We start from the raw sequence: 15748 nt of genomic DNA on the forward strand, positions 1-15748 counted from the left end.
AATGCTGTTTTTTTTAATTTTTTATTATTTATTATCATGATTCTTGGTATGTTTTCAAATAAAGTTTTAGTCAACATACATTTTGGGACTTTGTGGATCTTTTAGCATTTCTGTACATAGGAAAAATCTGTGAGTACAGTTAGTAATATACCTGATAATAATGGGATATAAGATACTTTTTTTTTTGTCCCAAAAATTTGTTTTTTTGTTGTGTGGGAAAATGTAAACTATAGAGCTGGGTAAACCTGTTTTACTGTCTTCCATAAGGTTTTAGTAATTTCAGGACAGAATTATTTAGAGAGATATTTCTATTACTAGTCCAACAACCCTGACACTAATCACACAATCCATTTTTTCCCTCAAAAAAAAAATGGAAAAAATGTCCCTCTTAATGATTTGGTTGCCTGGTGTAATTAACATATAAAAAGCTACTCTTTTCAGATGAGTGGAAAGCAATGAAGAGGAGCAATTCAGACAAAGTGGGAAACTAAAGAAAACCTTTATTGTTCTTGTCATGATACAACAATGACCCACCCTGAGGTAAACCCCATTTCTGGAGCAGCATTCTTAAAGTTGCATATGAAGAGACCACGTTATGAAAGTCTGAACCTGTATTTTCACAGCCTTAAAGGGATAGTTCACCCAAAATAGAAATTTCACTCATTATCTACTCACCCTCATGTCAACTAAGGGCTGGGAGAAGTTTCAGAGTTATCCGTGCCTTCTCTGAGTTACGGGTCTCGGTCTCGGCGTAGCAGTACATGTCCATATAACGGTTGCAAATGGATACCAACTGTCTTTGGTATCCATTTGCAACCGTTATATGGACATGCACTACTACGCCGAGACCCCCTGTAACTCAGAGAAGCCATGGATAACTCTGAAACTTCTCCCAGCCCTTAGTCGACATGAGGGTGAGTAGATAATGAGTGAAATTATCCCTTTAACTATCCATTTAAGACCATAGTGCCCAACGTCTATACAAGCAGTGATTTACAATTTACAATCTGCTTCTGACCCTTCTACGAACTGTCTAAAGAAGAGGTTGTGTGTGTTTTTTAGTCCAGGAACCGAGGAAGGTAATTTACATTAATACACAGGAACACAACAACAGACTCTGTGATTATTATACAATTTTTTAGCAATTAAATAGATTCTACAACTGCAAATCGTAGTAACTGGGGGGGTGGGTCATTTCACGTTGTGGAACAGCTTGTGCGCCACCTGTAATGAGAAAGAAGACATGTCACATTATCACTGGTAGATAAATAAGGCACAGATTGAGCTCTCCACATATGTTGTATGCTTCTCTCCTTGTCCACTCTTTTTGTGTCACACTTACACAATGGTCCCGTGCATGCAGGAAGTCAAAGAACTCTTCTGTACACTCCTCCTCTGTGTGGGACCGGGAGCCAACCCTGGCTTCACAGGCCTCCAAACGCGCCTTGGTGTGCACACAATGTTCAGTCTGCTCACACTTGGCTCGTATTGTCTCTAGAGGGTCCTGAAAGGGACATGAGAGAAATGGGATATTAGACGAACTTGGGCCAACACGTATAATCTGTAGCTTGATCATGGCTGCTGTGTTGGTGACCAAAAAATTAATTTACAATTCACAATGAAAGTATAAATTGAGTCCAGCCACATTACATTTAGTAATGCAAATCGTTGTATGTGTGTGCAGCCTTCACGCTATGAGAAAATGATGCTTTAACGTCTTTCATCAGATTTTGTCCTTTCCCCTCTATTCCTCAATAAGAAATAATACATACAAACATTTACACTTCTGCTCTTATGAGGGTTAGTAAAATAGACAAAATACAGACTGACCACCATGTCTTCCTCTTCTTCTTCCTCCTCCTCCTCTTCTTCCTCCTCAGCTGGCGCATCTTCCTCCTGGTCAGTGCCAATAATATCAGATGATATTTTGTTAGTCTGACTTGACAATAAGAGTTCAATAGTGCTTCTGAATATGCAAAAGAAGATAGGATCATTGGAACAAACTGTTATCATAAAAATCAGCCAAATGTCTCTCATAATTCCTAAACTCATATATTTAAGACCAATTTCAGCTACTGTCCTTATTTGATACATACAATTAAAGAGAAAAAAAAAACTCTTTAAAACGCGTTGACGCTGAACGTGACACCACTTCACTACTAGCAGAGTCGTGCTAACATTAATGCGCTAACATGTTGGGTAACACTTACGAAAACCTACTAAAAAAGACATAACGATATTTTTCGCTACCTCGTCGTCGGGGTCGCCGTGTGTGAGCATTTTCCTTTCGAAACCCATGATTACTGCTCTGAAATTCACCACAATATCCCCAAAAACGAGTAAGGTCCCAGGTGAGCAGAAGCACCGCTTCTTCGACGAGGACGAGGGGTCAGTCACACCAGAGCCAGTCTATTGACGAGCCTTGCCACTCTCCATTAGCCCCATTGTATCGAACTTGGTTGCAGTTCCGCCAGAATTCCACTAGGAGTGCTCGCGGGCGAGTGCAGAATGAATGGGGCCCTATGGAGCTAGAAGGCTAAATTTGTCCCTTTCACCTGGTAATAGTCAAAAAATTGCAAATATTGTTGTAGTTTCTGCAAGATCAATATGGATTATAGGTTAAAAGTGAAATTGTTGAGAAGTTTTGTCCTTTCGATTTCCTACAGGTTGGGCTGTTGTTGCCCATAAAACGCTAGCATTCTGCTAATGCATGCTGATTGGTCAGTGACGGACTTGCGACTATTTACGACCAGAGATCCCACCTGATGACACAATAGCTGTAAAACGGGCGAAAAGCTGTTTTATTTCTTTCTGTACCGCTGTTATTATGCACTTTTATTAACTTTTAATATTTTTTCAAGCGAGAAAGTAACTGTTTAGTCTCCCAATATGCGGCCACTTCATCCAAATGACGGCTGTTTAGAAGTCTGCTCCGATGTTTTCGGAGAAGTGAAGCTGCACCTGTGGAGCAATGACCGGGACATCACAGCGGCAGCAGCCGGTCTGCTGATGTGCTCGGTCGGCGTACCTCTGTCGTCGATCCCGGCGGAGAAAACGGTCGTTAATTAACTTACACGTAGGTTTTTAGAGGTTTACCACCGGCTGGTTGATGAAATCTAACAATTGTAGCAGTAGCATTAGTTTATTGTTTGAATGAAAAGTGAAGCTTCATTTGTGTATTGGACAGAGAGCAGTGCTGCCTGGGGGCTCTGTAGCCTCCTACGTTCACCACATTTACATAAATAAATAAATATTTTACAATGAACCGATCGCCTGCATTAAATGTTTTTAAAAAAAAATTATTATTATGTTATGTTATAGGTTATAACAGCCTTTCTCAGACACTGGGTTATAACATGGTTACGGTCCGCGGTTCTGTAGACGGGCTGGACGGGCTGTCATCGTGCTCTGAGGTGACTCAGAAATTACCGTAAAGCAGCACCTCTTGTCTGTGACGTCATCATGTTTTTTAAACAGCTTTTTAGAACAGAAAAGTGAACTTAAAAAATCCAATATTCAGCCAAGTGCATTTTATTGCTTCCCCCTTTTGATAATAATATTCAAATTACTTGACAAAAAATTATTTCCAGAGAAAAGTGGATTTTTAGGGGTGTATCCCCATTGACTCCCATTCATTCTGCACTCGCCTGCGAGCGCCCCCACATGGACAGAGACGTGTACCGAAAACCCGGAAGTAGGACGAGAGTGGCAGTTCTCCTCAATATTAGAAATTCTCTGGTCACACACAGGAATAGACTAGAAGGATCACCGGATAAAGCTTCCTATTGGTTAAGAAAGGTTCTAAGTTTCTCTCGACCAATCATCGACTCCGCATGTGTGTGTAAGACCCGCCCATTCGAAAACGTCTTACGTGCGGAACACTGGTTTTGGTTGGTTCTCGTGCGTGGTCGGAACTGAAGAGCTGTGACACCGCATCATGGCTCTGCTCATGGACACCAGATTTCTTCTGAGGAAAGTTAAAGATTTAAGGAGTTTGACGCCCAGACGAAACCGAGTGAAGGAGAAATGGGTAAGTTGTGAAAACAGCAATACGTAAAATTGATGATAATTGTCGTTAACAGTGAAAATTAGACACAGTTCGAGAGGTGTAATGGATCTTCACCTGTCCACAGTAACTAGCTACATGAAGCAAATGTCTATGAAACGTCCTTGACTTTTGAAAATAAATGTTTGCATCACGGAGATGCTTAGTGAGTGCTAGCTCCTGAAATAGAAATAATTAAGAGCTGTAATTAAATAAATTACAGTATCTACCAGACAGTGGATAAAAACTGTAGGCTAAATGGCACTGTCCATTTAGTTGATTGTATTTCACTTTTATTGTTTTTTTTTATTGTGAAATATAAAATTAAACCTATCAAATTGTGACCATAATTCTAGGTGTTTTATTCAACCATTCAAAAGCAAAAACATATTAACATCTCCCCCTATGTTTGTAACAGGCTGCTACACATGCTAAGCATCCCCCTACCAGTCTGGCCCTGCAGCACTTTGATGCCACCTACAGTGCTCAACTGGGTCCTCTGTGGCCATCGGTTCGCGTCGCTTTGCTCTCAGAGAGAAAATACGGAGCCCTGATCAACAGTTTCTCCCACGATGCTGTTCTGACAGAACTTCTTGCAAAGGGATGCAGAGACTTCGTGAGCGACACAGAGGGTAGGTGTTCATTTCTATATTTTACAGTGAACCTGCCAATGTCAGCTGCTTAGTTAACCTGGTTGAGAAAGCACTTTGCATCCACATTTGGTGTTATTTTTGTGGTCCTATAGAGTCAAAAGGAAAACACTTTTATAGACTATTCTTGAATATGACTGATATGAATGTAATTTTATCTCATAATCCCCTGCAGGAATTTAACTGTGGTGAGCTGAATCTTCAGTTCTCAGTTTTTCAATATTTTTCAATATTTTTGCAGCTCAGGAACGCTTGGAGCCAGAATCTGAGGTTGGCGTGGAGAGAGAAACCTCTGATGTTCCCATAAGGAAATCTGACAGTGACAGCCAGCAGCTATCTCCCCTCCAGCTTAGTCCTAACATCGAGTGTGTTGTTTTTCCAAGAGGGGATATCACAAGATTCAAGCCTGCTAGGTGATTTCATTTAACTTCATGGACAAAACCAACTAAATCGGCGCTAGCGATCAAAAACACGAGTGTTCTGACTCTCTGTACTCTTTTGTCCTTTTAAGACCAGACGCGTACAGATTGCTTGGGCACTACCTGCTGGATGCTGCGTCTGTGCTGCCTTGTCTTGCACTGGATGTTCAAGAAGGTCACAGTGTGCTTGACCTTTGTGCTGCACCTGGAGGAAAGACCCTAACGTTACTTCAGACCCAGGCTATCAGTAAGTGGACTGTTTTTACGTTTGAATTCTTTCTCACTCAGCTCATGCTAAAGTCTCTCTTGCCTGTTCTCTGTGTGAGTCATCCATATTTTTCTCTCTCAGCCAGTTGTCATTAACTCACCATTTGTGTCTGTCAAAGGGTTTTTGTGGGCAAATGACTCGTCAGTTTCTCGGACACTGCGACTGAAAAAGGTCCTACAAAGCTATGTTCCCAAAGAGTATTTGACAGACAAGAGCCTACGCATCACCTCCTATGATGGCACCAAGTGGGGGGAAATCGAACCACACAGTTTTGACAGAGTAAGGCCCTGATACGTGATCATATTCATCCATTCTCAGAGAAATGTGCAGACCTGAAGGAATCATGTGTTTATTCAAATCCCACTCCTCCGTGTTCAGGTCCTTGTAGACGTTCCCTGCACTACAGACAGACATTCCCTCATGGAGGATGACAACAATATATTTAATAAGATGAGGATGGGAGAGAGAAAGAGGCTGCCACAGGTACAGCTGGAGCTACTGCTGTAAGTATTCAACATTGTGTGAATTCCATTACTATGGTTTATTACATCACAATATACACAGACATTATATACAGTACATGAAAGAATATTATTTTATGTAGATGAACAAACCCTGTTTCTCTGCTGCAGAGCTGGAATTGAAGCAGCGTGTCCAGGTGGGGAGATTGTGTACTCCACCTGCACGCTCTCTCATACACAGAACCTGAGTGTGGTGGAGCAGGCCATCTATCTGGCTCAAGAAAACTACGACATCCATCTTGAGGTGAGTCAGACACACACTGTCAGTATCAAGAAGAAATGTCCATCCTGCAGAGTGGAGACACACGTCATAGTCGTGGATGATTATTAACAGTAAATTGATGGCCCTAAAACAAAGCCTGTATGAGAATGAAAGCACAAACATGAAGGGGGAACATGAAACACAAATAACAAAAAAAATAGGGAAAAGAAATGTAGAAGAAGAAATGCTGCATTAGTGCTTAAGACCACTAGGGGGAGTAGTGGGCCAGGGTCGGATAAAAAAGTTTCACAAGGCAAAACGTAGTATGAACTAGAGCTCAGAAAGGGACCAAAATATCCTGCCCAACCCTGTCCAAGCTCATGCACGTTCTCTCTGAGCCTGGCCCATTACTCATATTTACAGGCTGACATTATTAAATGAGTTACTGTTGTGATCTAAAGTTTTTAACTAGAATTGTTAGTTGCTTGTAAGACAGAAATCGGTTCAGATGAGATTTTCATGAGCATAACATGAAGAACCTTGCAATTTATAAGCCAAGATAAGACTGTTCACCAGAGGATGATGGAGCTCAAGGACGGACCAGTCATCTCCTGAGCTTCAGCGTGACCTGCTGTATTCTCACATCTCCAAAAATGCCAGATCAAATTAATTTTATTTAGACATTATTTTGGACTAACTAAAAAAAACATCATAATAAAGGTTTAAGTTTGGCACATAACACCTGAAATCATGTTGCTGCTGGTCCATAAACAGACTTTTTCTGGGTTGGAAAAAGTCTTAACAAACCTGCTCTTGGTGCATGTCCCAGTTTGTGTTGTGTGTCTTTTTTTGCGTTAGGAGAATCAGCGTGACGATTTCAGAACCCAAACAACTCACAAGCAACTGACCTTTTTTTTGTCCTTTCTCCTCCCGCCACCTTTCCTGAATCATGTCCACCTCCAGGTTGTCGACCTCCAACCCCTCACGCACATGTTCAGGAAAACGTTTCACTTCGCTCCTGACCTCCACCTGGGGGAGATGGTCATCCCACATTTAGCTGCCAACTTTGGGCCAATCTACATGTGCAAGCTGAGGAGGCTGACGTAGACCGGGGACTGGTGAACAGGTTTGTTTAAAAGCTCTTGGACTTCTTCTGACTTCTCGAGTACTGAGATTAGTGCACACCTTCAGTTACACTCTGCACTCACTGGAGCACAGCGGATGGACTTGACTTTTTTCGACACTGGTGTAAATGAAGCATCCGGTTAATGGACATAACTGTGGACACACTGGACAGTGCTGAACAGTGGGTTGATTGACCTTTGGAGAACTGCAAGCCAACAGGAATGACACTTCTCAGATTGGGGATGCCTGAATAATTATTTCAGTTGAAGTTTTCACACTGAGCACTGGAACCTGCAGTTTTATTTTTGCTCCATAGGTGGCGACAGCAGCTAAAGAGTGATGATATCCTGTTACTGTGGCCGCTAGAGGACACTAAGCATATGTCTGTAAAGGTTGCAGAAACTCCAGTCCATACATACAGGATGTCCTCCACTGTGTCAGATGCATGGAGATGAATGTTTCGTGTTGTCTCATTACTGAGACACAAATTCCTGTCAGAATTACCTGCTCTCTTTAACTCTCTCGTGGAAATGGCTCTGGTTTGTTCTATGGTTATTCATCAGGTTTGATGGCTTTGCCTAATAATGCGATATGTGGCTGTGTGGAAGGAGTCCATAATGAACAGGCAGGTAATGACTTATTTGACCATTTGGCATCTCACATCTGAATCTGTGCAAGTTTCATTATTATAGCTGGATTGACTCCATTCTGCATTGACATCACCCAGAGGTGAAACATTTACTCTCATCACAACCTAATGTGAGCGCAGAGGTGCCTCTTTTCTATCACACCGCCGATGACCCTTTATGTTGTCCTGCCCAGGCAATGTAGCGTGAAAGAAGGTGTGTGCGTGCACGTGTATGTGTGTGTCTAACGAGTCCACCAACCACATCCCACTGTCATTAAGCTGCTCCAAGTGCAGGGGCTGACTCCCATCCGCGTGCAGGGATGGACGGCAGCCATGCGGCTGCCAGATGAACATTAAAGAGGCAGCAGAGAGCTAAAATGGGACGTCTCGCCCTGTTTTGCCCCTCCGCTTTTTTATTCCACAGATGAGTGCAGATAATTTTCTGTGCGATTGTGAGTGATTACTGTATTACTGCGGTAAAAGGGGGATGTATCGGGGAATGCAGAGGGAATTAATGACACATAAAAACAATTTTTGTATTGACTGCTTTCGTCTCCAGGGCCCTGAATGCCTCTTCGTGCATCTTGTGATTACCTAAACCTATTGTAAATATGTGTTTCCTATGGGCTCTTACATAAATTTACATGTTTTAACACTCAGGAGACGGCAGACTGTTAGAGATGACTTACTCTCTATTCTGCCTGTCTATAGACTCGACTGGCTGCCTGCTTTATTATTGAATTAGCCAATGAAGCGCTATGCATTTGTGTCCTTGTGTGTAAGCCTGTGTTAGGGAGATGTATGCTGTGTATTAGAAAGATGAATATTATGGATTTAATACACAGCCATGCTTCTGTTGTGTTCTCAAACACAATTTAAATGTTGTATTTTTTATCAATAAATATGAAAAACACCATCATAGTCATACATTTTCACCTCCCATGACATAAGCTCCTGAATGAATGATCTTGTAGCTTTTACTAACGAAGTCCATATATTAAAACTGGGCACGTACAGGGTTAGGTTTTTAAAGTTAATGATTCAGTTTTTTGTCTTCAGTGGTTTCAGACAAACATCAATGTGTCTTTATGGTAAGTAAATGCACACCTCACCTGGAGGCAAGTGGAGTCTTACCTCTAGCCTGTGTGTTTAAGCAGATGCTGCTGTTCCCGCTGTGGCATTTTTTTCCAGCCCAGAGGTGAAGATCACACGTGTGTCCCAGTTGGTGGTGGGAGAGAGGATTTCACCAGTGGGGGTCTTTGTGACAGATGCACTGTGTAGACTGAGCCCAGCAGGATGTGCTCTCTGCTGCTCTCAGCCACAGGCTGCAGAGAAAATGTTACATGCCGTGGTTTTTCTTGTCAGATTACTGATGTTCAGAAAAAAACTGTTTATACCTTGGCAATTATTCAGTTGTCTCTTGACACAACTATCACTCATGATTTATTGATGGTATTCTAGGAAACTTTACTAAAATAGATCATCTACCACAACAAGTCATGTCAGACTCTGGATCACACACTGTCCTCTAGAGGCCGATATGAAACCCATCCTGATTGTACTTTGGGATGTTCTTTTCAATATGTGATTAGCTTGGACTGTGTGACAGTTTCTGACTTGCCTATCTCTTCAACATCTTTTTTTTTTTTTTTGTATGGACCAGTTGCGAAGGATTGGTCAGATCATTTGAGTAAATTACATCAAGTAAATGTCCTCCATTTAAAATTGTACACAACTAAAAGTAAATAAATATTATAAGCTAATTATTTTTGACAGTGTCACACATGAAATAACTCATTTTGTGGAAGACTGGCCCATATAAGTGGCATGATCAAAATATGAATATTAAAAATATTAATTATTGATTGAAAAACACAAATTGATATTGATCAATTAGTGTGCAAGAAGCATTTTATTGTTACACTTTTAGATGGAAAAAGTCTTTCTATACTGTGTTGTCTGGTGGTGAGGTAATTTTCTTGTTCAGTCCTGGAAAAAAAAAAATCTTTTATTTTCCTTTTGTTTGCTCATGCTTTTTTCAGAGGTGTTTTTTTTTTTAACTCGATTCCAGATAAAATGTTTGAAACAGTTTTAATCTTAATGCATTGTCTTATTTTAACAAATCGGTGTTGTTTTGGCCCTTCTCAAAAGTACAGTCATCATGTAGAGGAGTAAAAGGGGACAATCTTGATATTTTAATGAGTAGAAGCATAAAGTGGCATAAATGCAGGGCCGGCTCTACGCAGGGGCAAGAGGGGGCAGCGCCCCCTCAAATAAATGTCTTGCCCCCTCAAATCCAAATTTTAGAAGTTGAGACAGCACATTTTAACATACTCAAGAAATGTGTATATTACAAGTTGACAAAATTATCTGCAGTAGCACAAAAATCCGCCAAAAAAGGGACAGTGTTCTTTTCTAAAATGTTCGGTTCTTTTTTCTTTTTTTTTTAGTATTCATAAGACTACCTTTCAGTTTTGTACATCTTGACCATAGTAGACCACCCCCCCCCCTCTTCTCAGAGTACACCAGAATGCTTCACTCACATTTTAAAATCACAAAAACGTTCTGGGGGGGATGCCCCCAGACTCCCCTACAGGGGTTTAGCTACTCACCTTTTTCACCCCCTCTGGGTTTGCAATGCATCTTCAGGTATATGCACCCCTAACCCCCCATATAATGTGGCTCTTTGCATTACGACAGTAGAAAATTTGGGCTCTAAGACCCTGGTTGGCCACCCCAGCCCCTAGTTGGACAGGTCTAAAGGTAGAGGCCTGACAAAGTGCAATCCACTTCTCCAGGTTGGGGTTGGACACATAGCCAACAACCCAATTCAATGAAGTTACTATAAGCACAGAGAAGGAAAAGTGCTGGAGCATGATGTGTTCACATGATGCCCCCTTCACATTTCTGACTGCCCCCTCATATATGCCTGCCAGTATAGAAAAAGTATAAAACGTTTCTTAAAATTATAATTAAGTACAGTTCTTAATTAAATGTACTTGGTTACTTTCCACCACTGGCACTGATATAAATAAGTATCTTTAATTTTCCAGTTGAGTAATTTTTGTGCTTGATATTTACATAAAGAGGTTCCATATTCATTTTCCAGAAAATGTACTATAACAATCAATTTTCCTAAAACTTGATAGAGGATTTTCTCCTCGTCTCTTAGTCCTAATGTATGTTTTTTATATTTCACATGTGGAACAGGGCCAAGATCCCATCAGGGTTGCATTCAATAACATCTAATGATGCCATGTGAGAAATGTACTCAGTGTTTGTTGCAACAAATTGTTAAAGTGTTTTTCCCTCAAAATTAAAGACTCTCTTTTAAATTTCTCCCAACAAGCTTCATATACCAGACATGTTTTCAACGTGTGAGCTAAGCTTTCAGCGACAGACTCCATGAACTGGCTGAGAGCACTCCTGTTCGGTTTAGTGAGGCCCGCATTGGAAATGCAACCGTAGGTTTAGGCTGCAGACAGATTAAGAAGAGAGAGAATGGGGGTTTTCTTCTCTCTAAGAAGATTACCCGGGGAGGGGCGAGATGGCAGTCAGAGTGTTTAAGAAAAAAAGGACAAGAAGAAAATGGAAGATGAAGTGGAACTAAAGGAGGGTGGCCCAGGATACACAGTTTAGCCACCTGTTGTTTGCCCCTTGATATCACTCCTCTCTTTGTTTTTCCATCTGTACAACCAGCGATCTCTGCTCTGGGTCTTCCTCCATTAATTAGTTAACATGCCACGATAAAAGTCGGTTTAAACAGCCTCAAGGGGGAAAAGCCAGAGGATTGGATGTCATGTCACATTTTATTATTTAGAAAAGTTTTGACACCTTCATTTTGCATCATGCATCATGTATGAGTAAAAATGTCTGAGACTTTTCTTGCACCCAACCAAGTTTGAGCTTTTTTTTGTGCATGTGTACTATATGTGCAGCTGTGAGCCTGATTATACTCGTGCTTCCCTCGCCCTTAAGTTCCCGCTGGTGGTTTCCAGGAGGGCTTTGATGTGTATCTGGGCAATGCACTATTAGAGGGATTTCCCTGGGCCTGACAGCTCAGAGAATATGCGGCGAAATGGCAATGCCAGTGGGCTAAAAGAATGCTGGAAACAGGATTAGGATCATATTCTGGCAGACCCTGTCACCTCCTCAATGGGCCGAGATTTCTAACGCTGGCACTTTTCATTCTCGCCATGGTTAAAACCTTTAAGAGAACCATGGAGAGGAGGGAGAAAAACGCACTGATTGAATGGTACACTGTGATTTTTGTGTGGGGGGCTTGCTCTGGGGGGCTGAGTGTGTGTGAGTGAATGAGAAAAGGAGAGTCAAAGCAAAAGATGCACTAAACTAGAGAGGGTAAAAATACAAAACACTCTTGTTTGAAAATGTGTAAACTGACATTTCTATCGTAGTCTCCACTCTGTGGTTAAAAAAACGTACACAGCAGCATTTACATTTCTGAAAGATACTTTTATGTAATTTATTTATGAAACTTTAAGACTACAAGAAAAATTGTCTGACCTGACATTTAAAGTAAAGTGTTGTATCTGGGAATCGTTTCCACTACAGGTTTTTACAGAACTCCCACACACACGAATGCACACATGTCACCACTTGCTTAAAGGAAAGTAGATGGAAATGTGTGAGTGCCTATAAATAGGTGGTTATGGCGTTAGTGGTGAATATACAGCCCTGAGTGTTAGAGATGGAAGCACCTGATCCAGCTCCAAGGGCTCAACACACTTGACCCTGCAGCAGTACAATCTACCAATCCTTGTTCAACCCTCAGGGCGTGCATGTGTGTGTAAATGTTTGTGTGTGTGTGTGTGCTTGGGGGATGGGTGTTAAGAAAAGAGGGAACATTTGGAACAAGAGTATTGTGTTATGTTCTGCGGTCCAGAGCCCCATGGGAGGAAATCCTGCCGTGCACAGATTCCTCTCCTGGATAACAAGGACATTCACTCTGGCTGCATATCCACACCACAATCTTATCAGTCACACAATCGGGATGCCCTTGGCCGAGGACACACATATGTGGTGTAATAAAACACAACAAGGTTAGGGTGAAGTGTTACACCCACATTAACGCTGCTAATCTGGTGAGATCATTATCCCCTTCTATCCGATTTTTGGAAAGCGGCCATTCATTCAACGGTTGGAAATATGGCTCAGTGCAGTCGCCGCTGTGGTGTTGTTATTTAAACGCACTAAAGGCAGTTATTAAGCTAACAGCAGAGCAATGTCACACAGACGGGGCGATGCATGTAAACTTTACTGTGGGAAGTGCAAGGGCACTTTTTGGAGGATGTGGAAGAGATGCCCAATTTCCTCACAAATATGTGTGTTGTTAAGTGTGTGTGTGTGTGTACGAGCACGGTTGGGCTTGGGTGGAGGGTGAGGGGGGTACGTTTTGACAAACCATGCTGTTAAAGATATAATAGCAGCATAATCACCGCCCCAGGCCATCATTCTTCAGGATAATGGCCTGCTTATTCATTGGGGATGGCTTATGTCTCGACGTAGCTTTTTATTTTTCAGATATTTCAGATTACGTTGTTCTTTTTCTGTCCTTTTTTCTGCCCTACTCTCTGTCTTCCTGCAGATTCTCATATATTTTACCTATTTGTTTGTTGTTGTTTTTTTATTTGACCTTCTTCCCACAGTTTTGCTCTCATGATGTTTGTTTGTTTTTTTACCTTCATGTTTCTTTTTGACCTTTTCTCCCTTAGTTTTAATCCTTAGACAGAAGAAAGGCTGGACTAAGTTCACGTTGGCCAATGTAAAAATGCAAATGAACGCAGGTAAAATATAATAAAGTTATATAAGTAGGAGATTTCTCAAATATTCACTGAAAGATTTACAACAGCACTAAAATGTAAAACCCTTAACCCTATATCTGTTTGTATTTCTGGATCAAAGCTGTTTCATGGATTTTGTAACGCAGACAAAGTTTATACTGACTAAATATTCAGCACAGATAGAGAAGCAAGCCTTCATTGTAAAGATTCAAGCAATGTTTTTATTTGATGATTATTTTACAACAACACTAGTTCAAGTCTACATTGTTAGGGAGGAGTAAAGGAAACAACACTGCTGATGGTCCGATCACTCCCCTCCTCCACCAATAGAAATCTATCTACCACTGGACCAAGTAGTTTGACAGAGACAGTCGGGGGAACAGCATTAGAATAAGAGCGACAACAGAACTCAAATAGAGTCAAGACAGCAGTACACAGAGGACTTGGCTCAATTATTCACTGAAATCATTTCACCTTCTTTGACTTCAGTCTGGATTGATTGCAAACTACACAAGGTGGCAATTTTCCATCTATCCAAGTTTGTTCCACTGTTTTCTTTGAAGGTCAAACCCAGAGAAGAAAGTGAACACACTTAAAATATTAATTCAACCCAGGGTCGGTACACAGACAACCAAGAGAGGGAGGGGGAGACGGGGGCTGCCGGTGAGCTCAGCAAATACAATCTTACAATCTGACAGCTAAAGAAATTTTATCTGAGACAGAGTCCATTATCAATTATACAACATAATAGTAACTTTACAATTACCCTACCAGTAAACATTAATAGATAAACTTTTTTTTATATTTTACATATTAAAATAATGTGCATTTTTTTCATATGAAGACTTAACTTGCCAGAACACATGAACAGAAAACATCAGAGACATGTGTGATTCTCCTCACCAAGTGCTAACAGTCGGCCCGACTTTCAATGAACAGCTGCATGTTTCCTCAAGAGAATATTAAGGCAAGAATAACTGCTGAGAAAATATGGATCAAGACAGTATTTACCCAATAGTCCAAATGTCTTTAGCATATCATTTTGCATTCAATGGAAAATTGAGTTACATTGAATACAAAATGATTTCCGATGTATGTCAGTCATGCTGCTACCTTAATTGAACATAAGTGTACAGACCTTTTGAATTCATAAAGGCTGCTTTAAATGGTATGCATGTTCATAATTGCATTTGCCCCAGCTCCCTCAGCCCAGGGCAAAATGTAATTAAAAGCTTTGAGAATTTAGTCACTGAAATCATTTTCTCATTACCGAGCCAGCCTCCGTACAAAGTGGCATATTACTGGCCATTAAACTGGTAAATTAGTCACGTTTAATTATGCTGTTGAGGACAACATGGCTTGGGTTTATTTTTATTTATGTGCTGTTATGTAGTACATGCTATGTACATAACCACGTTTCTTAATTGAAATGTCAGCGGTCCTTTTGACAGAAATGGTCTCTTTGCTGTGTTTGAGACAAATCTGCTTTTTTTTCTCCTCCTGTCCAGCTGAGCCTGATTCTTCCAAAGTGCCTTGTTTATTCACATTATTCTTGTAAACATTATTTGCATTTTCTTTTTAACTGAGTGCATCCGTCATCAGCTGTTCACATCATCTTTAGTGATTTTTTTTTTTTTTTTTTTTAAGTATTTCAGATGGTCCAACTTTACATGTCTGTTGGAAATCATCATATGAATCTGGAATATGTTTGTTGTCTGTGGAGTTGGGACAGTCACTTCATCCGCTTCATCTTTTTCTAGCAATATTAAGTGTTGCATGGGTTCTCTTTTCCCAAGGATGTTCTTTTGGACCTTGAGCTGCAACAACAGAAGCTAACAGGAGTCAATCAAGCCGTGGGAAGTGTGGTTGTCTTTAAAAGCTGTCGAATGGAGTTTTGTAGGTCCAGTGCATGTTGGCGTTTTTTTTTTTTTTTTTGGACATCTCTGCATGTCATGTGCCCATCTGCTCAAGTAGGGGTCAGTATGCAGCTCCTAGAGACCTAAGACCTATCACAGTCACAGTAGGATGGGGTGATGTCTAGGCCGATGCTGTAGCCTATTTTACATTGTCCTTCCGTACAATCTGATTC

At 40.9% G+C, this 15748-nt stretch overlaps 2 protein-coding genes across 2 annotated transcripts; one reads left to right on the top strand and one right to left on the bottom strand.

The window, feature by feature from the left end:
* Window positions 1-805: 805 nt before the first annotated feature.
* LOC311000861 (cytochrome b-c1 complex subunit 6, mitochondrial-like) lies at window positions 806-2391 on the bottom strand. Its single transcript, XM_083991726.1, has 4 exons — window positions 2251-2391; window positions 1831-1896; window positions 1343-1504; window positions 806-1224 (listed from the first exon to the last, which is right to left on the bottom strand). Exons 1-4 carry the CDS (start codon window positions 2296-2298, stop codon window positions 1192-1194), a joined length of 309 nt encoding a protein of 102 aa, XP_083847852.1. The 5' UTR covers window positions 2299-2391; the 3' UTR covers window positions 806-1191.
* Window positions 2392-3934: 1543 nt separating this feature from the next.
* Window positions 3935-8585, top strand: nsun4 (NOP2/Sun RNA methyltransferase 4). Its single transcript, XM_083990856.1, has 8 exons — window positions 3935-4030; window positions 4464-4677; window positions 4937-5108; window positions 5207-5361; window positions 5501-5661; window positions 5761-5885; window positions 6015-6147; window positions 7069-8585. Exons 1-8 carry the CDS (start codon window positions 3938-3940, stop codon window positions 7210-7212), a joined length of 1197 nt encoding a protein of 398 aa, XP_083846982.1. The 5' UTR covers window positions 3935-3937; the 3' UTR covers window positions 7213-8585.
* The last annotated feature ends 7163 nt before the right edge of the window (window positions 8586-15748 follow it).

This window comes from Trachurus trachurus, assembly GCF_905171665.1.
Source record: "Trachurus trachurus genome assembly, chromosome: 17".
In the NCBI taxonomy this organism is placed as follows: Eukaryota; Metazoa; Chordata; class Actinopteri; order Carangiformes; family Carangidae; genus Trachurus; species Trachurus trachurus.